At 47.9% G+C, this 27,115-nt stretch overlaps 1 protein-coding gene across 2 annotated transcripts; it reads left to right on the forward strand.

Annotated features, from left to right (window-relative positions):
* USP28 (ubiquitin specific peptidase 28) lies at positions 1 to 26,337 on the forward strand. 2 transcript variants are annotated; one of them, XM_075723369.1, is made up of 24 exons: positions 1 to 45; positions 3,678 to 3,755; positions 5,068 to 5,200; positions 6,456 to 6,567; positions 7,240 to 7,402; positions 8,314 to 8,400; positions 9,254 to 9,391; positions 9,830 to 9,903; positions 10,429 to 10,505; positions 10,889 to 11,037; positions 13,212 to 13,339; positions 13,509 to 13,604; positions 14,524 to 14,703; positions 15,867 to 16,081; positions 16,310 to 16,380; positions 16,677 to 16,905; positions 18,330 to 18,533; positions 19,074 to 19,213; positions 21,610 to 21,788; positions 21,885 to 21,963; positions 22,331 to 22,410; positions 23,523 to 23,646; positions 24,504 to 24,702; positions 26,162 to 26,337. In XM_075723369.1, exons 1-24 carry the CDS (start codon positions 1 to 3, stop codon positions 26,335 to 26,337), a joined length of 3,156 nt encoding a protein of 1,051 aa, XP_075579484.1. The 2 variants fall into 2 exon arrangements, with proteins under 2 accessions (XP_075579484.1, XP_075579485.1); XM_075723370.1 differs by lacking the exons at positions 1 to 45; positions 3,678 to 3,755; positions 5,068 to 5,200; ... (4 more) ...; positions 9,830 to 9,903; positions 14,524 to 14,703 and adding an exon at positions 13,860 to 13,877 and having other exon boundaries at positions 15,891 to 16,081; positions 18,348 to 18,562; positions 19,094 to 19,213.
* Positions 26,338 to 27,115: the final 778 nt, after the last annotated feature.

The following is a 27,115-nucleotide window of genomic DNA, read 5'->3' on the forward strand; positions in this document are numbered from 1 at the left end:
ATGACGGCCGAGCTGCAGGCCCCGGGCGGCGGCGGCGGCGGGGCGGTGAGAGCGGGGGTGCCGAGCGGGGCCGGGGAGGGGGGTGTGCGGGGAGGGGGGGGCTGCTCCCGCCGCTCCGGGCTGCTCCCGGGCTGCTGCCGCCGCGCCCGCCCCCCCTCCGGCCTCGGCGGCCCGGCTTCTCCTCAGGCCCGCGGCCCTCAGGGGGTCCCCGCTGCCCGCTCCGCGGCTTCCCCCGGCGGGCAGGCGGCCCTCCGCGGCTCCTCAGGCCGCAGGGCGACGGCCCCGGCCCCGGTCCCTGTCCTGGTCCCGGTCCCTGTCCCTGTCCCTGTCCCTGTCCCTGTCCCTGTCCTGGTCCCTGTCCCGGTCCCGGTCCCGGTCCCAGTCTCGGTCCCTGTCCCGGTCTCAGTCCCGGTCCCGGTCTCAGTCTCGGTCCGTCGTCTTTCAGCTGTTTCATTTAAAACAGCCTCCAGGTGCCTGCCGGCCTCGGCGCAAATTGGGATCACGCCGGGCTGCGCCTTCGAAACCTCAGCGGGTAAAGCGCGGCGCGGCCACGGACTCGCGTTGCGGGATGCGTGCCGTCTCCTCCCTGGGAAGGGCGCACGGGTGGCTGGGGACGCTCTCCTCACGACGCCTTCCTCCTCTGCGACCAGCAGGAATTACTTTTCCTCTTTCCCCGCCGATAAACCGGCGCGTTCTGCTACCCGCTAACAAAACCTGTTGTTCCTCAACTTCAGGGCTCTGCGTAAATTGTCTCCAAAAGGAGCCGGACCTGAGCGCCGAAAGGGACGCGTCGCTCACCGCTGCTCTCGGCTCACGAGGCCGGCGTGCGCACGCTGGCGACCGCAGCCCGGCGTGTCCCCAATTTGCGCGGGCGCCTGCGCTTCCCCGTAGCGTCTCTGCGCTCTCGGGACGCGGGAGAAACGCTTCCGAGAGGCCAGTGTTAAAGGGGCGAGCGGGAAGAAGGTATCGGCCTTTTCACTGCGCGTTTAGAAACCCCGCTTGCGCGGTAGCGGTTTCCTGCTTGGAAGCGACAGTGTTGGGACGGTGCCCGACGTGCAGGAGCGTGCGGTGATGGCGGAACGGTTCGCTGGCCGCCGCTTCTTCCCTCGATGGATATCGGTTTGTCAGAACCTCAGTCAGGAACGCAGGCGTTGTTCCTGCTGCCTCTTGCGGGTTTTTAGCCCTCTTCCTATCCGTTTTCCCCCTGTGATAAAAAGCACGGCTGAGGTGCGGAGGCCAAAGGCCGCGGCTCTGCCTGCCTCTTCTGCACGGCCGTCACCTTCATCCTCCTCGCGCGCTGTTATTTCTGGAACCCCCCTGAACTCCTGCACCGCACCTGCACCCTTTCCCGCTTGCGGTTTCTCATCAAAACAAACTACTACCGAGCGCGGTGAGTCACGTTGCAGCCAGGAAGATAGCAAAACCTTTCAGTTTCATCGCTCGCTGGCCGACTGTCGTCTCCAGTACCCTCCTTCCTCTCAACCTCTTGGTTTTGTGCGCGCTTCTCATCGCTGTAATTTAATACTAATAGCGTTTTGGTTTGGGTTGTCATTTTTCCAGCAGGTAGGACTTTGGTTTGGTTTGTTTTCTCGACTGCAGTACGCGTTAATAGCGGCAGCACGCTGGCGTTAATTACCAGCTCTGGAGCTTGTTTTAAAGCACCATGGCGTGTAACCTCAAAAAGCTATCAACTGGCCTAGTTATAGCAACAAAACCACGCACGCTCCCCAAAAAAGTAACAAGTTGGTTGTACGGAGCATGGTTCCCGGTGGCTTTTGTGGGCTGCCAGTCAGCCGCAAGCCTCTCGAAACTCGTTGTACGGGATAAGCTCTCCGCTGTTTGTACAAACCTTTCTTCTCAAAGGCTGAATAAAATTGGGCTGGAAATCATTAGAATATTAAGTGGTAACATAGAGCAGTGGATCGGTAATTAGCTTTTATGGTTACGGCAGCCTTTGTTAAACCTTCCTTTTGGTGAAGCAGAAAAAACCCTGAAAATCATGCCCTGTCCTGCCTCGGATTTCGTTACTGTAACGCAGTTTATTAGCGTGGGGTTTTTCTCCTCCAACGGAAAAATACGCCCTGCAGCGTTAGGTGGGGTTAGCCGACAAGTGCGCCGCTCGCTAAGGTAGCAAAATTAGCAACATGATACAAGCGCTTCGCCTTTCCGAAAGTATGCCCGTCCTGAGCCTCGTACCCTTGGCTCCTTATCGCGCGGGTCCTCCTCTTGCCCCTGGCCGGGCCTGAGGCTTTGCAGCACGTCTCGGCTTTTCTCAGGGCTAAAAGAGCGCGCGGGACGGGTTGGGAGGGGTGCGTGCGCACTTTTTCTTGTAAAAGTTGAGCAAAAGTAGCGCGTTAGGTGGGAATATCAAACGAATAGCTCGTCAGGGGAATCCCCATCAAAAAATCATCTAGGAATTTTTTGTTTTGTTTTAACCGCCGACACGGATGCGTGCTGTCTTTACGGTATTCGTGCGTGGAGTAGCATCCGTCGGCGGCGTGGATGGCTGGCTCAAAGAAATAGTTGACTTACTACTCGCTGGGTGGAACTTGTGCTCCAGCGGCACGAAAGCATCTTAAATTTTTTCCCGATGATGAGAGTAAGTAGAAACTCAAATTTATTCGTCTGCAGCATTGCCAGTTAGGATTAATTAAACACGTGATCCTAAGAAACTGGGATTCATCGGACTGCGCTGACAGCGGGAGCCTAGGTAGCCTTTATAAACCAGGTGGACGCGATACAGTCCCGGCTGTTTTTCCTGTTGTAATGTCCTTCCCGTACTGTGTGCAGCGCCGGCATTACGGAGCTGTGTGTCGCAGCGTTGAATTTCAGCCGAACTGAGCCGGCGGCGGCAGCGGCTGAACTCTGGCTGCGAAAGGGGAGGGACCCCGGCATCGGGGCTCGCTGCTGGAAGGGGCTCCTTGTAGAGAGCTGCCTCTCCTGATAGCCGGTTGACCGCAGTTATTCGTGGCTTGGTAAGCACGGTGACTGCTCCTGTGGTAAGCCAAGGGTGCAAAGATTTGATAAGTCTGTTAAAGAAAATTTCTGTAATCGGGGATTTTTTTAAGCGGTGGAACCAGTCGAAGAACAGGTTGACAGCCACGGCTTAGAGCGCGTATCTCGCCAGACCTCGAGCTGCCTGCGTGGTGGGGGAAGGCGAAGCGATAGCAGCCTCTCGGGCCCTTACTCTGACACCTTTATTGTCAGTGAGAAATGACACGCGCAAATGGCATGTGCGGCCAGACTTAAAATAGCCCCTTGCCGATCCCCTGAGCACATGCGGCCTCCTTATATGTCCCGCGGCACATGCTGCTGCTGTCTGGGGGAGGGGGTGCCCCTTCCCACCGCAGGTGCGGCGCATCCGACGGCGGGGATAGCGTTTCCTCTCAGGCCTGCTGACGTGCTCGTGAGGGTACGACGGGTTGAACGTTAGTCTGTAAATTGTGGGGGGGTGTGGGTGGAAATCGAGTACGATGTTCAAGCTGATGTTGGTATTACTATCAGGCAAGTGCGACCGGGTTTGGCAAGTGCGACTGGGTTTTGTGTCAATCTGTCAGTAAAAAGGAAAGAAAGAAGCAATACTGCAGTGAGCCCTCCCTCGGCAAGCCTTGCAGAAACAGCTTGATGTCTGTCCTGGTCACCTTTTCACGTGAGCTTTCTTTATTTCTTGCATGTAGGACTGCCAGATGCTTTTAAACCAGCTGAAAGAGATCACAGGAATTCAAGATTCAGCTTTCCTTCATGCGGCTCTAAAGGTTTGTGCCTATTGTCATTGTTCTGTGGAAAGGAGACCTCTGAATTTGACCCAAAAGTCAGGCTCTCTCAAAACATAATGCACGGGTCGGGTGTTTGCTGGCATGTCAGTGGGCTGATAACGAGCTAGTCCTCGCTAAAATAGTCAGTGCCTGTGAAAGCGATACAGCATGTGCTGTGTGCAGTAATTTGGCTGGTGTAGGAGGCGGAGGGTAAATCCTCCGCTGTTGTTCTGCCCCTCGCATGTGCTTCATTCGGGTGTGCCCGTGAGGCGAACAGGTACGTGAGGCCAGTGTTCCTTGGTGTCAGCGGGGAACATGTGCGGTTTTGGGGTTCGTGTGTGTTCATCCACATCTGAAACAAAAACCCCACGCTGAGTTGAGAACAGTTCGGGTTTTTAACGGTAGACCTCAAAATCTGTGCTGCAACAGCTAAAATGTAAACGTTCCCTGGAAGTCTTGCTCCCAGAGGGTTGTTGTCCCCGCATTCTGGTAAACACAAACTTGGTGGGTCAGAGCGGGTTTTTCTCCGTGTAAACTGCTTCAGGGGTTCTGGACAGCTGCGATAACACCAGTAGCTTTGTAGCTGGTGGTTGTCTTGCCCATCGCCAGAACACTCGTCCTTGCTCCAAAGTGAAGGGGCACAGGAATCTCAGGCACTTGGAGAAGCAACGTTTACCTGGAAAGATTCCTCCTTGTAGCACGTGTTTCAGTATTTATAAATTGCAGCATTAAACTGGCTGCAGGCGCATCAGCCTGGAATCATCAGACGCCGGCCGTCCTCTTGAGATGCAGCAGCAGGATGTGGGCTGCGCTGAAAACATACAAAGAGGCTTGTTTAAGGAAATTCTTAAATGTCTCGTCAAGAAGTAACATCCAGAAAATGTTAGAATGAATTTAAAGGAGTTTAGCCCATAGTGATGGTCCGAAGAAAGCCCTAGCTCAGTAAGAGACGTATGTCTTGAAATCCACGGAGAGTTTGACTCCTGTGAGTCTCTCCCAGTGGCAAAAGTAGCCTGTCGCGCTTCAGGCCTCCTGCGACTACTCGAATCTCTTGTGAAGGAAATGAAATTAGCTAATGGAGTCTATATTGTCCTAGTCATAAAGCCAAAGTGCTTTCCGACAGAGAAATTCAAGCCTTCGGTACTTTTGGGTTTTGCTACCGCTTGTCACCAACAGATAGCTCTCTCCCGTGGCCAGAGAAAGCAAAGCTGGTGGCAGCGTGCCTATCTCGACCACGGATGCATTGAATGTCATGCAAACGTAGATGAAGTAACCCTGGCACTTTGGATTTCCCCCCCCATCGTTCTGCTAGGCTGCTAATGGAGACCTAATGGAAGCGGTCACCTTCCTGACGGAGGAGCACGCTCAGGAGCCGGCTCAGGATGCGGCTGCTGCGGAGCCATCCGCTTGGGAAGGGAGCGCTGTGGGAAAACAGCTCCCACAAAGTAAGTGGTTCGTCTCTGCTTGCCCTTACGGTTTCACGTGTTTTGGCCTGTGCCGAAAGGGGAGGTATGGGTCCTCCCCACTTCTGCCTGCGAATCCCTCCGGCTCCTGTCCTGGCACTGACCTGATTCTGCCAGTCCTCACCAATGGCCATGGGGCAGCCCAGGGGATTGAACCTTCCTGGTGAAGGAGAGCTGCGTCCGAAAGGGAAGTGACTTAATAGTGTTTTAATAGCGTATTTGTAAGCGATGCGTCAGCGTTACGAAGCTGTCGTCGTTTTAAACAGTGGCTCTTGGCTAACACAGAAAACCCAGAAAGCTCCTGAAGTGGAGCGAGCAGAATAGAGAACTGAATCCCTGTCAAGGCTCGCATGTTTCTTTCTAACAGCATCTGCTGGCAGAGCGGGCAAATTGAGCCTTTAGTGTCATATTTTCCTGAAAACTTAAAATGTCCTTTGAGCTAGCCATTTGACTAGCTGAAAAATGTTTTCTAAATGTTGCAGGTATTGCCAAAGCGGGCCATCAGTTTGGCACATTTAGATGTAAAAAAGCGGTATTGTCATCTGAGGCAGTTGAGAACAGTTTCTTTAAACCGTTTGCTAATGGCGCATCTATTAACTGGAGCTTTTCCAAGTGATACTATCACCGGGCAGGTTCACAATGCCAAGAATCTGCGCTGGGAGCTTTGAAGCAACGCCCAGAACAGTGCGGCTGCCCTTTGTTCCGCTGTGTAAGGCTTCCGCCTCTTCCAGAACTGCTCATCTTCCTTTCTCCTTCTTTGCTACGTAGCTAGTACATGAAACGACTCATAGCTGAGCATCCTGACACGAGCGAAGGAGGGCGATTCCGTGCGATTGTGCAGATTTTATCGAAATCCTTTATTTCTCGAAACAGTGTCAGTTGTCGACGCTGATGTCGAGGCACAGCGTGCATAAGCAGCAGCTGATGTTCCAGTTTTGTTATTTCAAGAGGTTTGAAACGTTCCCTCGAGCTCTGAGCTGGGGTGTAAGGCGATGTGGCCGGTACACAGCTGCGCGGTCTGTCCTGTGCTCCTCACCCAGCCCGCTCGATGGCTTTTAGCTTTCCTAGCATGATCCGAACTACAAGGATTCGTATTTAAAACTTGAGCTAGGAAATTATGCTCTGTAAACTGAAAAATCGTATTTGTGAGGTGTAACATTTTCTAGAAGTTCCTCCTAAGGAAAACGTTTGCCTGCTCCTGGTGGAAAACTGACGGGAATGCTGCCTCCACTTCTAGATGTTACTGCTGCACTTACCCCTAACAACAAAGATGACCTCCACGCAGTCGACGCCTTCAGACCACTGGAATCGCCAAAAGCTCAGGCTGCTGAAAGAGATGCTGCTGAAAGGTCAGTGGGTCTGTAAATTGGTTTCGGTTTTCCCGGGTGTTGTAAGTGGATTCTTAAGCCGGTAGCTGCAAGACAAACATAAATCACCTACCAGATGTTCACCTGCCGCTTTTAGAAGGTGCTTGGGTCATTATTGCCTTCTGGGTAGTCGAGCTTTACTTCTGGGGCAGCGCGGCAAAGTGACGGTTGAAATAGAAGCAGCAGGTTTAGTTGTGGCTTCTTCAATCCCTGCTGCCGTTGCTGACGTGCCGCACGGAAGGACGCTGTGCTGGCATTACAGCACCTATTGAAGAAGCACCTTGAAATCTCATGTGTCGATCCACCTCGCACCAGTCACTACATAGCTGTCTCCTTTTTACCCTGGGTTGGATTTGCCTCCAGTAATTGCTAAGGGCACCAATTTTGCCTGCAGCTAGTTCATGAAGAAAAACGTGCGTATCTTATTACTTTCTTCCATCGTTGCAAATTGTCTGGCAGTCACGTTTTCCATCCACCTCGCTTGAGAGTTGAAACCTTTCTGGAGTCAGATAAGACATCTGTTGCCTGGCTATCGCCCGACAGCACCCAGCTCTGGTGTCCCTCTTGTGCCTAGAGGGGAGTGGGATTCCCGTAGCTCTCAGGGAATCTTTGCGAGATGGTGTTTTACAGCACGGTGTGCGTCTTTTGTGACAGACCCCAGGAAGCGCATTCTGCTGAAAACAAAAATCGCTCCAAAAGGAAACGCTGTGAAGTCTGGGGAGAGAACCCCAAGCAGAATGACTGGAGAAGAGTGGGCGACTGGCCCGTTGGAATGAAAAATATTGGAAATACCTGTTGGTTTAGCGCTGTCATACAGGTAACCTGATAGAAAAGTTCTTCTGGAGTTGCTGCGGTCCTGGGGTCAAAATGTTTATGAGTTAGAATTAAATATGCGACAGCTCTGTGAAGCAGTCATCGTATGCAAATGAGCGAATGTGCCTGTGCTCAAATGAGACTTCTGGTTTTATTTGATACGGTTGTGATTTATTCTAGGTGTGCACAGAAGGAGCCAAAGAGCGGTTGAATAGACTTTGCGTAAAAATAGATACATATAATCTGCGTGTACGTATGTAGGGTTTTTTTGGTGCAGCGATGCCCAAGTGCTTACTGAGTGACAGAAGCTTGACTGGCAAAGCAAACTGATAATTTAATTTTACTGCAGTTATTGTTGGCTCCGTAATACGTGGTGTATCATATTCCAGTTAATGGAATACACTGGCATAGATGCTTGAACAAATAAGCCACTAGGCAGCATGTATTATTAGTGATAACCTCAACAAGAAGAGACAACAAGTGGAACTGAGCAGATTTGTCTCTTCTAACCATTTCACATCAGCAGATAGATGTTAATCAATTATATGTTTCCAGCTTTGAGGGGAAGTAAGAAAGCTTCAGATGGGCTCCTTTCTCACCGTGACTTATTCCTGGATGCTTTCTCTAAGCTTGCCTGTGCAGACTAGAATACTCTTTCCTAAAATGTTTTTTTATATATATATATTTCTCCTAGAAATGGCAGGATGAGGTTTTGTTCCTTGGTGGGTACGAATGTGCTGGTTGGGCACGCAGGCTGCTCGCTTCGTAAATGTTTCTTTAGTAACGCAAGGCCATCGAAGAATTAGAATTTAACAGAAAAAGCCGTCGAGTAAAAGAGTGACAACGGGGCGTGAAATTGCAGTGAGTCAAATCCTCACAGATGCTGACTGGTCTTCACCTCTCCTTTCCTTTCAGTCTCTGTTTCAGTTGCCAGAATTTCGGAGGCTGGTCCTTGGGTACTCCCTCCCACAAAATGTGCTCGAAAGTTGTCGTAGTCGCACTGTAAGTTTTCATCGAGTGACGCTGTAAAGTTTCCCTCGTTGATGGTATACTGTTCTGCTCGTTCTCTAAGCAGATTTAATTTGAGGCCATCTGAGACTCCTGTGCCTATGTTAATGGCTTTCAAATTGTCAGGCTGCGTTAAAGACAAATTTGGGAAATACTTTTCAAAGGCAGAATCGCTGTAGAAAAAAATCAGATGCTTCTCGTAAAGCTCTCCTCTAGAGCTTCTTTCTAACCGTGCTGTGGGGAGAAATTCGTCCCATAAATCTTTGTTAGCTCCAGATTGTTTGTTTGTTCGCATGCACCACAGAAGAACTGGTATTTAAGCCAGCCTGAAGGTTCCTCCAGCCCCAGTACCTTCTGAGAGCCGTCAGCAGGAGGTGCTTAGAATATATTTAGAGAGAAAGGCATACATAGAATTATCCTGCACTTCTTGTATCATTCCAGCTTGTGGCCACCGCCATTTAAGAGGCTTTGCTTTGCTTGCTTTCACGTGTGCTCTTGGTACTCTAAAAAACCCAAAGTGCGGACAGAATACATTCATGCATTCACCGGGCTTTGCCTTCTGTTTTAGCAATTGCTACTTCTGGCACGCTTTTCTCTAAAGGTTTTGTTTCGGTTAATTTTTTTCTCCCGTGCATCCATTGGGAGACCAGATTGCTCCCAAGAAATCATGCTGCGTGTCTTTCTGCTGTTATCCTTTATTTAACGTCTCCTCTTTCCTCGGTCGTTAGCGTACCTCTTCAGGTAGTAGTCTGTCAGGTGCATGCGGTACTCTGTGGCACTTTGTTTGAAGATGCTGCTTTTTTTCAGTTGAGGGAAGGGTTTGGCTTTTCTTCTTTTTGCGATGCAGGGAAAAAGAAATATTGCGTTCATGCAAGAACTTCAGTGTCTGTTTGCTTTAATGCTGGGGACGCGTCGTAAGTTTGTAGACCCTTCTGCAGCGCTGGAACTCTTGAGGGACGCGTTCAGATCCGCTGAAGAACAGCAGGTAAAACCGCGTTAAAAAGCTTTTTGCGTTCTTCAAAACGGCACTTGCAGCCACGGCAATCCTATTCCGTCTCATCCCGCTATTACTTTCAGAGGCCTCTTCCCATGTTTGTCAACTGACAAGCAGCTGTCCCTGTGTCATTTAGGCGAAATGTACGTGCTTGCTAATTAAACAGCCAGCGTAACAGTGCTCTACCCAGTGCCATCTGGGTAGTTGGGTAGCGATCGCAATAATTTCCTCTGATCTAGTTTTCAGATGAGCAGAGTGTTCATTATCGGTCTAAATCAGCACAGCACTTCAGTTTCACACTTCTTTCAGCTGGGTAGGTACAGCAATACCAGCCGGGTTGTATTCCAGTAGGTTTGTGAAACCAGTAGACCGCGAAAACGCTTTCTGGTTGGCATTACGCTTGACTCTCGACTTTTGTCTCTCTTCTAGCAAGATGTGAGTGAATTTACGCACAAACTACTGGACTGGCTGGAGGATGCGTTCCAGCTTGCTGTGAATGTCAAGTGAGTTTTCTGTGATCTCGTGAGTTTGACCTGGCGCTGAGGAGAAACAGGTTTTAAATGCAACGCCTTAGTAAGCGAGAGGGCTTTACGTGAAAATTTTGACTACGTGAAAGAGAGTTTTTTCTTTACTGAAGATGGTGTTCCGTAAGCTCGAAATATGCTTCTGAAGTGTTGTATGTACGTTTTCTGTACATAAGCGTAGGACTTACTCAGTGCCAATATCGCCTGCAGAATAAATAAGCTTTTTAGGAGAAGCTGGTGTACGTGAAAGACCTGGTTTTTTGGAACTGCGCTTCAAAAGGTAGTGCCTTAACTTCCCCCCTCCACGGCCCTTGCTGGTGTCAGTGTTCTAATGTGCTTTTGAGTGTGGAAACGGATGAGAAGCTTCCTCTGCATTTTGTGCTTGGATAGAAAACTTTACTTTTGACTGTAGGAAGATTCCCAAGCAAAGGCTTAGATTATGACTCGGGGTTTTTTTGCAGCCTACAGCTGCAAATGCGTGTGTGCTTTTTCTTTCTGAAACAGGAGCCCTGGGGACAAGTCTGAAAACCCAATGGTACAACTTTTCTACGGGACTTTCTTGACTGAGGGTGTCCATGAGGGTGAGTGAAGGGTTTGGTGGATTCACTTTTTAGCTCCTTTGAGTGTTTTGATTTATAGCAGTGATGATGCGGGATTTTGCTGCACATTCCTGATGAAGTTGCCTAGTTCTTTAAACTTGCAAATACTCTTCTTGATAAAATTGTCTGTAACGTTTGTAAAGTGTGTCTTTGGAAAACACTAAATACTCGCAAGCGCTCACGTCTTTGAAAGCACTTGTTTGTAAGGAGGCTTACCCTGGCAGAGGCGTGTACAGAGAGCTATATGTGGTTCGGGTCTTGCAAGTAATGCCTCTAATTGATGCTGACAACAAACTCTTGAGTTAACCAGAGTTTTTTGTTCTCTTAAGTCAGTTCACGGGTTTTGTAACGTTTCCATCATCCAGGCAATACTTTTTCCAAGATCGAAGCCTTTGGTCAGTATCCCCTCCAGGTAAACGGTTATCGAAACTTGAACGAGTGCTTGGAAGGAGCCATGGTGGAGGGAGAGATGGATGAGGCGACAGCATCTCAGTCGGTGAAGTATGGACAGGAGGTTAGTTTTACGTTTTGTTTTCGAGCTTTTGGATGCCTGCTGCAGAAAACGCAACACGTACAGCGCAGGGGTGTCTCGGTATATTTGGATAACTTTAAATGGCAATTGTAAACATTTCCTAAGAATTGAATACAAAATGTTTTCTGGGTACCTGGAATCTCGCGTAAATGTATGTTAGCATTACATGGTGAGACACTATGTCTTTGCTTATTTGTAAAGATGTGTTGTCCTATATAACCAGTTCGAGGAGTTTGTTTGAAATGAAAAAGGTAAACATCTGCTTCTGATGCAAGTGTGATAAAGTCTCTCTCTTTCTGTTGAAGCCTACCTGTACCTGAGTAGGGGGAGAACCACTGCCTCCATATTTTCGGAGGGTAAAAGTACAGTGCTTAACTCCATGGTATGCCATTTGGAATTTGTATCTTTCTCCCTATTACAGTGTGTGTTTTGTTTTGGTTTTTTTCTTCTCATTTTCACTCTTACCTTCTGACTGTGCTGATTTTTTTTCTTTTTCTTTTTTTTTTTTTTTTAAATCTCACGAATCACAAACCAATCATAAAGTACTTAGTTGAAGCGAAGTAGAAAGCGAAGGTGTACCATGACATTCGGCATCCTACATGTGCAAGAGCAGCCGAGACGTTAGCTTAGAGAAAGACTGGGAAATAACATTAAGAAATTTGCGAAGGTGTCTGGTGCAGAGGGGGCAGGGAAAGGTATTTGGGTTCTCTGAGAACCTCTGAAAAATGTGTTGCTGTGGTTTAAACTAGCAAGGGAGAAATGACGTCTTGGGCGGGTAAGCCCTGTCCGACTCTGGACTCAGGTGTTTGTTCCTGGCTTTCCTAGTTCCTGCCTGAAGCTCAGATGCATTTACAGCGGGTGTAGGTGAAACTGGTGTAGGCTGGTGCCAGAGACAAAGGGACGTAGGGAGCTAATCGGGCAGGTCCTTTTCGATCCAAGCTTTGTAGTTCCTCCAAATCCTCTTCCGAAAGAGAAGGGAAATGGGACTAATAGTGGAGATGTTCTAATCGTTCTTTGTCTGTATGGATAGAAGGAAAAGGCTCTGGCTTTGATTCTAAGAAATCTGACTGGAAAACCTCTCTGCATCTTAATTTCACTTCCTAGGATGTCGTGGCTAGAGGACTGCATGATAGGGGACATAGAGAATAAGGTGCATTTTGTCTTTTGAGAACGTAGGTGAGTGCACTGAAGCCCAAAGCACCAGTGGGATTAACGAGAACTTACATTTCTCCTAGATAATAGGTGTGTAAATCGTTCCTTCTCTGGTTTTGTGTTCTCTCATTCTGAAGATCAGGCTTCTTCTCAAAAAGCTCTGCTACCTGGCCTTTCCGTTTTTTGAAAATCATTAAAAAAACCCCACACCTTCATGTAAATACGTTAGATCTACAAATGTGCTGTTGCACTTTTGGTGTGGGGCAGATTTATTGTGGCAGGACATCTGACAGGAATCATGCAAAGGAAAACGAGCTTAGCGTGCTCATCCCGAGTCCAGCAGGGAGCATGGTCTGGGTTGGTGCCGTGCGAAGGTAGGTGAAGGACACTTCTGGCAGTGGGTGCTGGAAGCATTTGTGAGCCCAGGAAGAGCGAGAGAAAGCGTAAATTCAAGCGAGAATTTTTCTTTCAGCATGGCTCTTTGAAGCAGTGTGTGAAACATGCAGAAAGTGGGTTTCTTCTCTGAATCTCCTAAATCAAATCATTTGTAAATAGACTGAGAGAGGATAAGGAATTGGGTACTGCTTAAGGAGTTCTGTTTTGTTCTTCATCATTGCATGTGATCTACATTAGAAAAGAACTCTCTCGGAGGCTCTTAGCTGACATGCAGAGTTTGTGTAGTGCCTGCTACCTTTGTAAAATTCAGTGCTGGACCCGTTAATCATACATCAAGCTGGATGCATCAAGCAATGAAAAGTAACTTTCTGAAAGCTGTTATGAGGCTTTTTCACGGTAAAAATGTAAAATGGAAGCGGAAGTTTTAATCTCGTAAAATTTGGCTTTCTGACTAGTCACTCCGTAAGCAAAATATATATTAAATCTGTATTTAAAGACAAAGAGACATTTAGTATCAGTCTAAAATCATTTAGGGTCAGTCTAAAATGTGCCGTTTAGCAGTCATCTTAAAACAAGTCCCTTTGGGGGCATTTCTGCTTTTGTTACAGCGCTGGTTTACAAAACTCCCACCAGTACTGACCTTTGAACTCTCCCGATTTGAGTTCAATCAGTCACTAGGACAGCCAGAGAAAATTCACACCAAGCTAGAATTTCCCCAGACTATTTATATGGACAGGTGAGTTGTCCTCTTGTACGGTACGTTTAAAGCTATTGCTTTATTGTAATTAAAGAAATTAAAAGGTCATATGGGTGAGCAAGGAAGGATTCTAAAATGTTTATGAAAGATTGTGGATGTTAGAAGTAAACAAGTCTCATGTGGCGGGGCTCTGTATTTCTCTGTTTAGGTACCTCTACTGCAGCAAAGAGCTTATTCAGATGAAGAGGGAAGAAATGAAGAGACTGAAGGAGAAAATGGTGATTCTGCAGCAGAAACTGGAAAGGTAAGTAGTCAGCTCGCTTTATTTTTGTGCCCTGTGGGAGCATGCAAATGCTTCCTGTCAGATGAGCTTTCCAATAGAAGAGGAGCTTGTAGAGGAAGGACAAACAGAACCGGGTTTGTTCTGAGAAGTGTGGCATGAGGAAGTGTGTTTTCAAAAACAAACTCGTGGTTTTGATGGTTTATGAATATTACTGACGCTCTTACAAGAATAAATGCTTTAAATAGCGCAGTTGTCACCGTCAGCTGTCTTGGCAAGTTCCAGTGAGGAAGCCCAGTAATACATGAAAAAGAATCTATGTTATTTTTTTATATTAGATGTCCCCTCCAGCTTAGCATTTGGCATTACTTATTGGGGAAGGAAGGAGATCGATAGCAAAGATCTGGTTCGTGGACGACCAGAAGATTTCATTTCCTGCGTGCTTTGTGTAAAAGTTCTTTTAATCAGCATTAAACTCACTTGCAGTTTTTATTTTCAAAGTGGCAGTTCTGTGAACAAGTGGCAGGCAAAGAGGTGCGCTGTGTCACGGTAGCCCCGGTGGTGTCTGTGCTCGGTGAGGTTCTGGTGGGCGTCATGCAAACAGTTTATATTTAGGCCCGTGTGTAGCATCCTGCAGGGTCTGGCTGGGATGGAGTTGGTTGTCTCCACAGTTTGGTTTTGCGACTAAAACAGCGCTGATAGCGCACCCGTGTTTTGGCTGCTGCTAAGCAGTGCCCTGCAGCCTCAAGGCTTTCAAGGTCCACTGGTGGGAGGTGGTGAGTGCGTCCCTTTGCATCACCTGGGTTTTTCCCTTCCTTCCTTCGCTGGTGAAACTGTCTCCATCCCGACCGGGGACTTTTCTTCCCTGTTGCTCTTCTGTTGTCCCTTTGGGTTTAACCAGTCACATTCCTTCATTCACGCAACATCCTGCTTTTTTCTGTAGGTACATGAAATACGGCTCTGGCCCAGCCCGCTTTCCACTGCCCGACATGCTCCAGTATGTTCTCGAATTCATCGCTACAAAGCCAGCAGTAGTTGTTTCTTCTGCTCAGGGCTCTCAGGCAACACTCCTGCAGTCCCAAGCCGAGCCTTGCATTTTGGACGTGCTTTCACAGCCGAATGGGTTAGTAAACAGAAACAAAACTAATTCATAGGAGAACGCTTTGCCTTTCAGCTAAATGCTCCTGGTTTGCATTCTAAAATTTGGGCCCCTCACTACAAGAAAGACCTTGAGGTGCTGGAGCGTGTCCAAAGGAGGGCAACGAAGCTGGTGAGGGGTCTAGAGAACAGGTCTTATGAGGAGCAGCTGGGGGAACAGGGGTTCTTTAGCCTGGAGAAGAGGAGGCTCAGAAAAGGAGGCTGTAGCGAGGTGGGGGTCGGTCTCCTCACCCAAGTAACAAGCGATAAACCGAGAGGAAACAGCCTCAAGTTGCACCAGGGGAGGTTTGGATTGGATATTAGGAAAAATTTCTTCACCAAAAGGGTGGTCAAGCATTGGAGCAGGCTGCCCAGGGAGGTGGTTGAGTCCCCATCCCTGGAGGGATTTAAAAGACACGTAGACGTGGCGCTTAGGGACGTGGTTTAGTGGTGGACTTGGCAGTGCCAGGCTAACCGTTGGACTCGATGATCCTAAAGGTCTTTTCCAACCTAAACAATTCTATGATTTAAAAATGGATTATTTAGCTGAGCGCTTGTGAGCGTGATGCTGTAATGTATGAAAGCCTGTGCAAGTAGCCAGTCGCTACTTTGCTCGTAATTCAGTTCTGTTTGTGTAAATATAACACTGCGCCTAGTCTGTTCTTTTTCCTTTTCCAAAAGCGTCACCGTATTCCTTGTCTAAGCAGCAATTCTGAGTTAAATTATGTGCTATTTTTGGTTAGGCTACTAATTTTTTTTGCTTCATCAACCAGTAAATTACTGCAATATTGGATTATTACAAACCTGGCCAGCATGGTTGGTTTGCACTCTAAATTAAGCTGAGCAGATACATGAGTTTCTTAGTAGTAAGGGAAGGAATTTTTGGAATTGCTCGTTGTGGATCTGTGCTTACAGAGCTCTGTAAGAATTTTAGCTTGTATTTGTCCTATATTTTAGTTCGGTCTGTTAAGGTAGAAGTACATTTTGGTGTACTTGTTCTCTTTACATTTTGTACCATCCTGGAAGGGAAATCCTGCTCTGGCTCTGGAGCAATTTTTGTTTGGCTTATTTCATACTGTTTTCCAAAAAGAGAAAAAACAAGAGAAAGATTGAAAAACCTGTCCACTGCTCTTGGATTTTGCTTCACAGCATACTAGAAAGGGAAGATACTAGGACTGAAGATGCAGCTTTCTGTTTGGCAAATCCTTCGCCACAGCAGAAATCGAGTACGCCGCTCCAGCCTTCTGGTTCGCCAGCGGAAATGTCTGAATGTCCAGCTCCTCACGTGGTTTCCGAGGAAGAGCTGAACCTTGTTCGGACGTGTCTGCAGCGATGGAGAAACGAGATTGAAGAAGACGTGCGAGGTTGGCCCCAAATATATTTGTTGTGGTTTTTCTGTTGAGTGCCAGCCTGATTTCCCCTCTATTGCTTCAACTGGATACATCCTGATCTACAGCTGATCTTGTGCAGGCTTAAGCGTATTTGATAGTTACTGCACGGCCTCAAACTTTTTGAAGTGAAAGGGGCCAGAATAGCCTGATGAGTAGTCACTAATTTTTATGTATGTCTCTCGTTCGTGATGTTCTTGGCAGAGCTGAAGGAGTCTATTACCAGAATCAACCTGTCCATTGAACAAATGTACTGTGACCCTCTCCTCCAACAGGTAAGAAATGCAGCTTCATTAGGTAATAGCTGATACTGTTTTTTGCTAGTAGCTGAGTTGTCCACTTTATTGCATTTTAAGAAATCCCAATATTATGATGAAGCAGAGAAAGGATTCTTTATGAAAATGTTGTTGCTTTTAAAAGTCAGTTCTCCCTTAGTAGGAAATTTGCCATCTGAATCAAGAGTCTTGTACCGGGCTACAGCTATGAACGTTTTTTGCAATTTTTGTACAGAGGTCAGACCAATTCGTTTACTAAAAGTACCTCTGAAAACTATGTCCCTGTGAACTTGCAGGTTCCCTATCGTTTGCATGCAGTCTTGGTACACGAAGGGCAAGCAAACGCTGGTCACTACTGGGCCTACATATACGACCAGCCTCGAAAAAGCTGGCTCAAATACAACGACATCTCAGTGACAGAATCGTCATGGGAAGAACTGGAGAGGGATTCATTCGGAGGCTTGAAGAATGCCAGTGCCTACTGCCTGATGTACATAAGCGATAAGGTGTCCCGCTTTGCTGCAGGTACCGGAGCCAGAACTGCAGGTTGATTAGGCATTTGTGTATTACCTTGTCTCTCTGGCCTGCGTGATCCTTGCGGTCCTCAGCTTCTTTTTGGCACAGTTGTCTTTCGACAACGCAAAAAACTTCACCTCAGGTAGAAGTGAAATAGTTTGCTCTGTACTCGATTCATTTCTAAATCCCTGTTAGGGTTGAAAACTGAAGAACGAACGGTACTGGTGAGAATAGGTACAGTACTTTATGTATTAATAGTGTGCATAAATATTCGAGCTCCCCATTTGCCACTTCCAACATACATTTACTGCTGGTATTTTTCACTTTGACTCTTTATATAGTTTCTAGGACAGCGTTTCTTTTCTAAGGGCATGTGAAACACCTCCTACTTTATTTATCCTGTTTTTATCATGCTTTCTGACTTGCTGGCTTGTTTTTTAGTGATATCGTTCTATTGAACCTAAACAGGGCTCTCTTTTTATGCAGCCTTTCCTAGCGCATGAGTTATTGGTAACAGCAGCTTAGACTTGCAAGTATGTTTGCAGTGCCAATGTATAAATAGTCATGTGGAGAAATTATCGTGCACGTGGCACTATACATGGCAAACAGCTGTAGAAGAACCTAATAATTTCACGCGTGGTTCATTTTGATGTAATAAATAGAAAGAAACAATGGAGAACTGTCATTCTGTTCATTGCTAAATATGGCTGATGAGGAGCTGGAGGTTGTTCTTTGTCTGTCTTCCTATGACAGTTCCATTTCTGAAATGAACCCGTGATTTTCCCCACCTCCATTTAATGCAATTTTTGTTGTTTTTTTAAAGCGGCTTTGCTTTTACAATGGGTGCGTAAGAAATATCTGCTGCAGAGAATTGCCATTTGCTTTTGATCAGTTTTAAGACTTGTCTAAAGCTGATACTACTTGGCTATTTTAAAATTGAATACTGAAGTAGATCTAAAAAGTGCTGAGAAATACCAGCATGACGCTCATGCTACGGAATCCATGCAGTTCCCTACCTTTATGCTCTGTAGTGTGGTAGATATGATGTCTCCAGCCAAACTGAATTTTCCAGCTATCGACGGTGTAAATGCTGTTCTCCGTGCAATGGCAGCCCTTGAATAAGAATCTATTTCTGACCTACTGCATCAGCAGGCACGGTTTCTGGAATTTCTCTGTGATAAATGCTGTCCAGTGGTAGAACAAAACTGGATTTTGTTTCAGATAACTCTGTAGATTTGCCTTTTTTTTTTTTTTTCACTTTTGCTTATGAATCATCTTAAATTACAAAGCTAGTGGAAAGTTGGGTTTTTTCCCATTTATCCCTCAGCCAATTTGATTGTGGCTTTCCATAATACTGCATATTTTTTTAGCCTCTAATGGTGGTGTCCTGCTACTATGTGTTTTGTTATATGCCAGTCCTGCATTTCTTCCAGACAAGGATGATGGCTCAGAAGTTGGGCAGTTTCAGAAGGAAGTCGAAGCCTTGGCCCCAGAGCTGAAACACTACATCCAGGAGGACAACTGGCGACTCGAGCAGGAGGCAGAGGAGTGGGAGGAGGAGCAGTCTTGCAAGATTCCTCAGATGGAGCCTTCACCTGCTTCTGAATCGCAGGACCTCTCTTCTGAATCAGGACCAGGTAATACCACGCCTGAATTGGCAAACCGTGTTGAAACCGGTAACGACCGGCTGGTCAAAAATACCTCTCTGTTGGAGCCTTGCATAAATTTCTAGATATCTCGGAGAAACTGTTGATGAAGTAGCAAAGGCAGCTGGTGGAGGCTCTGTCCTGGCAATACAAAAGGCTATTCTACTATTTTTGCATGTGCATCCTTCCAGGCTTGTCACCAGAAACGCTGTTTTCCATTCATTTAATCATAATGGGCTAATCGCATTTCACTTCCAGACCTTTTTTTTTTTTTTTTAAAATAAGTATCGAGCAGAAAATGTTCAAGTGCTGTTCTCTGGAGTGGGAAAGCGTTACTTGGCAATCCCTGATGATGTGTGCCATAGCCATGGAAAGGGGTATGCACAAGCTTACGGTGAAGTGCCTTCACCTCTGGGATGAATGCAGCAGCTCTTTAATCCTGCATAGACAAGCTACAAAACATTTTAGAACAAGAGAGGGGAAGAAGTCTTGCAGCTGGTGCTCACTAATACCACACCTCTGTCCTGACAGATCAGTCTTCGGTCTGCGAGCAGAGCGTGCGCTCTCTGTCCTCTGAACACGCCATGATTGCCAAGGAGCAGACTGCCAAGGCCATTGCAAACACCGCCGACGCCTACGAAAAGAATGGCGTTGAGGCAGCTCTCTGCGAGGTAGGAGCGGAGCCCTGGCCCAGGAAGCAACCCATTCTTGTCATCGTATTATTCTTCTTCACAGACCTTTGCTCTTTCTGTTTCTGTGTAATTCTGTAGCTGTGCCACGTTTAACTCGGACCCCTTTTGCTTTCCTGTATTTTGCTTTGTTTTTTTTACTCTTCTTCTTTTTCTTCTTGGCCACAGCCCAAGGAGGTAGAGCCAATGAAGGCCCAGCTGGGAGAAACAGCATTTACAGTTCAGGCAGAACAACCACAGGACGCTAAGGAAACAGAGTCTGCTGCCCAAACTAGCTCCCAGGTCTCTGAAGTGGAAATCCCCAGTGTGGGGAAGATTCCCGTTAGATCCGATGCAGACGGATATAATGAGGAGGTACAGATCCCAGTGCAGGGGTTAATTACTGCCGGTCATTAACCTATAACTTTGTAGTTAGCTGGCTTTGAGCTTTCCTAAGATTGGGTACAATAGTAGTCTGTCATGGAAACAATGCTGTTTACAAAGTACATTTTCCCCACTGTGGAAATTAAGGCGGCCAGACCAAATCGTTTAGTCATTTCGTTTCTAAATGCCATCAGAAAAGGAGCTCTGTAAAAGCACTCAATCGTTAGACCTTCACGTCGTTCCTTTAGGTCTTCTTTCTGGCACAACTACGTCAAAATTGATCCTAGTGGTATTAATTTATTTACAGGCCTTTTTACTGTCCTCGGTTAGAGTTTCATCCCCTCTCTCAGAGGATGTTAACCATTAATAGCACAACTTACAGTACCCTAGCTACCGATTTTTTGAGTCTCGCTATTTAACCGCACTCATACATGTTCAAGCAGTGTTTTGGAAGTTCAGCCTTTTTCACGCATGCAATTGGATTTCACATAAATACCGAGACTGTTACTCCTTGAGTATGTTTAATACATGCTTGGATGAAGCTGGCAGAATGAAACGCTCTGCTGTGAGGCACTGCTCTCTTAGATGTGTTGCTTAAGAAGATTGGATGGGACACAGAGAGCGTGCTAGAGGCTAACGTGCTTTACGTTCTCACTTGTTGAATTTACAAATTCAGGGCTTGGAGTAACCAGCCTTTAGACCTTTAAGTGCTTAAAAAAGACCCTGCATGTAAAGTGCATGTGATAGATGGAGTAAGTAGTATACAAGTAAATCACAGCTGTGGCTTACTCCACCTGTATTCATACGATTTCCTGTAGACCTTACCTTTCGAAAATTTATTCCTTTCTTCACCGTGCCTTCTCTTCTTTCCCTGTCTGTTACCATTTTCCGTGTTCTCCTTTGTGTTTGTTTTCCTGCTTTCGTGGTAGGTGATGCTGAGTCCAGCCATGCAAGGTGTCATCCTGGCTATCGCAAAAGCCCGCCAGACCTTTGATCGAGATGGGTCTGAAGCAGGGCTTGTTAAGGTATCTTATTTGTTTGCTAAATCCAATAGTATGGATATCTGTTTTCACAGAATGAAGAATCTATGCTATATTGGCATATCAAGAATGTGAAGGGAACGACTTGTGCAGTTTTTCTTTTAGTTAATGGTCTTTCTGTCCTGCATTTCTGTTTCTGCTCTCTCATTGTGACAAAATATCCTTCAGTTCTAAACCATTTTTAGAGCTTGCAAGAATTCCCTCCTCCCGGGAGAAACAACAACTTTTTTTTTTTCTTGCTTTCCACTATTTATTCTGCTTATCCTTTTAGTATTGGTAATTCCCTTGATCTGGATTATAAAAAGTAGACTTTCTTTGTGTGCCTTTCAGATTCTGTTGTCTAGGTCCTCGGTGTGATCGCCAGAAAATAAACCAGCACTGGTGAAATGTTTTTTTTCGGTCCCGAATATGCACGCTTACTGTGACCTCTCTTGTAAAGCGTGCCCTCAGGAAATGTATGCGTTGAACAGAGGGATCTGAAAGAATAAGCACTGCTGAATATTGAAGCTGGTGTCAGATGTTACAGACAGGTAGATTTAGCTAAAAATGCCACATGGGAGAAATCACCTGTGCTGTTAAGCTACAGGAATATAGATCACAAGATACTTCTGCACCTTACTACAGATGTAAGAGCATTACAATCGATTTTTACAACCTCAGCATTCGCAAGAGGATTACCAAAACCGTCTGAAGGCAGCTATGTGCCCCCCGCCCCGAAAGGCATTCAGGCACCTTGGTGCTTTTGAAAAGCGCACACTTCACGCCTGTGCTTGGCCTTGGTGCGGATGCCTTGTGTTTATAGTTCCAGGTGTTTGTAGGCTTCCATTCACCACTAGAACGTAAGCAAGCAGCGGAGGCTAGGTATCGCCCACGGGGATCCCGTCGTTACGGGACAGGTTTAAGCTTCCTATCAGCTGCTGTGGCATTCCTGCAGGCAGAAGAGCGGACGTGTTAGCGCCTGTGTTTCGTTGGCAGGCGTTCCACGAGGAGTACTCCCGGCTCTACCTGCTTGCCAAGGAGACCCCGACCCCTCAGAACGACGCCCGGTTGCAACACGTGCTCATTTACTTCCTGCAAAACAACGCTCCCCAGCAGGTGGTGGAACGGACCCTTCTTGAGCAGTTTGCGGACAAAAACCTCAGCTACGATGAAAGGTTTGTGCCGTGGATTCCGAGGTGAGAGGCTTTTCTCATCTGGAAGCAGCCAGGGCCACTGTTCTGATTTTCTCCATCTCTGCTTACACGGAGCAGGTCAATTAGCATTATGAAGGTAGCACGAGCAAAGCTGAGAGAAATTGGTCCTGACGATGTCGATATGGAGGAGTACAAGGTAAGGGGCCGGAGCGCTGCCTTTGATCCTTCACGCTGTCAGAACCGGTGCTGTCCAAAGCAGCGCGTGGGAAGTGGGGAGCGCGGCGCCAGCAAAGGCAGCGGTCGCTGGCCTGCCCGTCGGCAGCTTCCTTGCTGTCCGAAGTGTGCGTCTGCAGAAGGGTGCTGAAAGGGAGAAAGAATACACTGGAAATCTCCTGAGCTTTGAGGAATGTCTGTGCAGTTGACGGAATTGATTTATGTGTTGCTTATGAGAGATGTTTTAAACTCTTCAAAGGGTAAAATCTGATACGCTTTTGAGTTGCAAAGGAATGTAAAACGCGTGTGTGCGTTAGCTGATGCTCGGCTTTCTTGCTGCTCCTCAACAGAGATGGCACGAAGACTACAGTCTTTTTCGCAAGGTGTCAGTTTACCTGCTGACAGGCTTGGAGCTGTACCAGAAGAGAAAGTAAGTTGCTTTTAATTGTGTGTTTGGATAAGTTAAGCTATAGCCTAGAAAGAGAGACCACTTTGACAGAACTTCTTCTTTCTGACCCGTGATGGCCACTTTGAGTTCAGTCTTGTATTTGAGGCCAATGGGCTTTCTTTTGGACTTGCTAATAGCTCGCTCTTGAACCCACAGCCAACCTTGGTTAGCGGTTTAAATATGATGATGAGGTACTAGCTAGTTTCTTAGAGTCTCCCCTAATTTTTCCCTCTGTGAAGGAGAGCTTTATATTTTCATTTCCAGAGGTGGGTTTGCAGGAATCATTGCCAGCACTGTTCCCCGCTCCCCGCCCTTTGGGCTCCTATATTAAAATTAAACTGGCTTGAATTGGACATTATACTTTGTGTAAACACGTGCTTTGGAGTTCTCTAGGCTCTTAAGAATTTTAAAAGGGCCTTTTTTTCTCCGTACTGTTTAGAACCTGTATTTTACATAAATAGTGCAGTACGGAGAAGGACGGTGCCATTTTATGAAACGTTTGTAATTTGAAAAGTGATTATTTTGCAATCCGGAAAATAAACTGGCTTTCAGAAATTATTCATAGATGGAAACAGAATTGAATTCTGAGGTGGTTAGCAGTGATGAGCCATCAGATTCAGGTGGGCAAATTGACAAGAGGGTGTGCTGAGCTTCCCTGAAATGGCCTAATCTCTGTCAGCTGTTCTGTTTTTGCACCAGGGGGTTTATAAGCTAGATGTAAAGGAACTGAAAACATCATCTTCTGCGCTTCTCTGGGTGCTCTCCCAAAGTGCAAAGTTCCCAGAGCTAGGTATAAAAAAGGTCAGGTCGACGCTGGCGTTCATGCTCAGGCTAAGTTGTACGCAGACTTGGCTTTGAAGGGCTCTTCCCAAGATCCTCATTTGGCACACTGGGCCAAAAGGAGCGTTAATTATTTGACATAGGGCATCTGCTCATTTACGCTTTGGCAAGGAAAGAAAGTTTTTCCTGTCGGGCCTGATGCTAGTTACCATTCCGGCCAAAGGGAAGATGTTTCCTGAGCTGACACTACTGACTGCGCTGCAGCTGTGACGCCGCGGAGCCTGTGGGCTGGATTGCTGACACTCTTCTCCTAGGTACCAGGAGTCGCTCACCTACCTGGTCTACGCCTACCAAAGCAACACCAAGCTGCTGCTGAAAGGAACCAACAGAGGCGTGAACGAATCGCTGATTGCCTTGTACAGACGGAAGTGTCTCCTGGTTTGTATTGAGGAGCTTGACGCTCGTTTTTGGAGAGGAGGGGAGGGAGCAGCCCGGGTGACGTCGGCTCCTGTGGCGCAGTTCACTTAACCAGCTGCTCGGTGCGCGCTGCCCAGGGAATCGGACCGTACCGTGTCCCCTTTTAGGAGCACACTGAATTAACGTGCTGCGTTTTCAAGGAAGGTTCGGGTGCTGCTGAACATGCTCTTGGGTTTTAACTCGGCGCTTGTGTTGTTAACTCAGCGGTTGCACTGTTTTCTGTCCCTTCACTTCCTTCCCCCCCGATATTTACTTCTAACATTAATGGCTTTCTCTCTCTGAGCAAAAGACGATGTCCTTTTCCACAGGGGGTGAAAAAACAGCATGAAAATGAGATTTGGTTTTAGTTTGCGCTCCACGGTTGCCAAGGCCAGTGTAACTGTCTCTCTTGCGCCTATTACCGTGGCTTCTGCCCCTTGCTGAGTACCAGCAGCCGTATGGAAATCTAGGAAATAATAATTCAGTGAAAGAATGTGCAGTAGGGCTCTCGGGGAGTCTGGGTAAAGGCAGATCTGGATCTTGGCGTCTTAAAAGCAGAATTGTAAATAAGCTATATGTACTCTGTACGTATATATAGTAAATTACATATACATATATAAATCTAGGTATTTATCGGTTTGGTTTCCACGGCGTGATTCCTGTGATTAGAGGTGGCTATTCCACCGGAGCCTGGCGCCTGGTTCTGTTAGTCTTTGTGCCTCTGCTGGGCCGTCAGTGAAGGGGCCCGAGCTGCGTGCCTTGCCTGACAGCGTGCCGATTATCGCAGGTCCGTGCTTGCTTTTTACGAGTCTGTCTCCTGATTCTTCCTTCTCCCCTAGAAGCTGAACGAGGTGGCAGCGTCTCTGTTCGTCAGTTGTGAGGAAGCGCGTGTGGCAGAGGGCATTAGCATCCTGAACGAGCTGATCATCCCCTGCATGCACCTCATGAACAACTTTGAGATCTCCAAAGAGGACCTGGACGCCCTTGAGGTCATGAGAAACCACTGGTGCTCCTATTTGGGACGAGAAGACATGGACGGTAGGGAATGGCGCCTGCCTTACCTTTGTCATGCTGTTTGTGGGCAGGCCAGTGCCTAGATCCGAACAAGAAAGGGGTTAAAGGAGCATTTAAAACACTTCCCTAAATTCCTGGCATTTGCACGGTAGCACGTTTGGATATTTCTGATTGTGAGAGGAAAAATGTATTTGAATCATCCATTGAATGAAGTTATAGAACTGAATCTTCTTTTGTGCTAAAGCTGGAGAGAAAGGATTCCTCTTCCCTGAAATGTGAAAAGCTAATTTCATAGAATCATAGAACTTCAAAATTTTCAAAAGAATGGCTTAGCATTACCTAGGCGTGCTTTGGTTTTGGTACGTCTCACTGGACGGAGGGTTCCCCGTAGATGGCAGGCGGATGCCGGCAGACTCAGGTGCAGGGGCACGCCTCTCTTCAGGAGGGAGGAACAGGTTTTTTCAGCGGCCAGAAACACGGCCGGGGTTGCAGAAGACTGGATGGGGGAGCAGATTCAGGGGATCTTTGCATTTCAAAGAGGCATTTGTCATTTCATGGCCGAATTTCAGTTCTGGATAGCTGGTTTTGTTCTGTGTTTTCTTCTGCGGTCTGGAGTCGGGCTGCCACGACTCCTCTCAGGTCATCTTTGTTAAGAGAAGTTGCTTGCGACCCCCTTGATCTGTGTGTGAAGATTTGGGGAGTCATTACAGGGGTTTTGTCATTAGCAGAGGGTAAACTTGCCGTAGGAAAATCGGGCGAAAACACAGAGGTTTATTCTCAAAATACTGTTGTAAAGAATAAAGGTTGGAGAAATTTATGCTAATTGGCCAGTTTCCCATTCTCCAGCTTGCCACAATGCGTTTACTTACACGGGAGGTTTTAGAGAAACAGAAGTAGGCTGCTTGCACCTCCCGGATCACCTGAGCTCGCTCAGGTGTCACCCCTTTCTGCCTGCTTTTCTTCATCCGAGGGTGCCTGTCCCTTAACACGCGGTCCGGTGGCATTTGTGCGGCCAGCTCCTGGGGGACAGCCCCTCACCGGCACCCGACGGTGCCTGCCGAGGTCCGAGATGTCACAGGCTGGAACGTCAGGTTACAAAAGCGCGCTCCGTTTCGTTCAAAGGCAAAGTCGGTATTGGCGTGTCGCCTTGAAACGCATAGCTACTTCTGACTTGCCAGCCAGTATGGCGCCTTTATTTGGAAAACGCGATGCCCCGGCAGACGTGGCACTGTCCCCAGGGCAGGCGGCGGCGGAGCTCCCCTCGTGATGGAGCCCTGGGTAGTGGGCAGGAGCCGGGGACGGAGTGGGCCGCAGGCCGGCGGCTGCTCATCCCTGCCTGCAGGAGGTGGGCGGTTTTCAGCCCTGCAAGATGATTCTCTGAAAGGCGGCGTAGCTTTTTAGCTCGCGGCCCTGGAGCCCCACGCCATCTGGTCTTTTTACTGTTGCAGTGCCACTGACTGTTTCATCCTCTCCCCCTTGACAGCCAAACTGCAGATGAAGCTGGGCGAATTACTCCCCCGGCTCCTCGACTGCTCCACCGAGGTCATTGTTCTGAAAGAGCCCCCGAAGATCCGGCCCAACTCCCCCTACGACCTCTGCAGCCGCTTCGCAGCCGTGATGGAGTCCATTCACGCGGCCTCGACCGTGACGGTGAAATAGGCTGCGGACTCCCCGCCGTGGCGTGGTTCGCACACTGCAGACCGCCCGCCTGCCCGGGCGGGCGATGTCTGAAAGGGAGAGGGAAGAGAAGGGGGGATTCGGATTCAGAGCTGTGTTCTTTGTAAATACGAACGAATAAAAAGCAGTATTGCACTTTTGAGAGAAAAGGTTCAGCGGTGACGCGGAGGACCCGAACCGCTGCGCTGGCGTGACGCGCCAGGTCCCTGGCAGCACTGCCTGCCGTGGGGTCCCCAGGCCGCCTCGGGAGGTTCTTCTGGTTTGGCAGCTTCCCAGACGCAGATCCCCGGGCCCGTGACGGCAGCAGAGCGAGAGACCGGCTCCTCTGGTGAGCCGGGCTGCGAGCTGTCGTCGATCTATCAGGCGCATTTACGTCTTCCGGAGCGGTTAGCTACCAGAGGCGACGTGTTCGGATCTTGCCAAGCTCCTGCTAGCAGGAGTCCGAGGTGTGTGATTAGGAAGCAGAGAGGGACAGGGGCTTACGCTCTCCTATCGTGCGGGCGGCCACGCGTGCAGCTGCACGTTCCGGTCGAGGCGAGCGGGCGCATGCCTTTCGTATTTTAACGGGCAAAAGAAAACATGCGGGAGTCTTCCTCCAAGAAAGGCGCAAGCAAATAGCGGCGGTGACAAGGGGCAGGACGGGACTGTAAAGGTTGTCTCCTGCGCAGTCGTGCTACAGCGATAGCTTACCAGTTAAGGGTGATCACCCCACCCCGAAGGATATTCCCCTCTCGGAGCGGAAGGCAAGCTTCCTTCTCGC

Source organism: Pelecanus crispus, chromosome 19 (genome assembly GCF_030463565.1).
Source record: "Pelecanus crispus isolate bPelCri1 chromosome 19, bPelCri1.pri, whole genome shotgun sequence".
NCBI classification, from domain to species: Eukaryota; Metazoa; Chordata; class Aves; order Pelecaniformes; family Pelecanidae; genus Pelecanus; species Pelecanus crispus.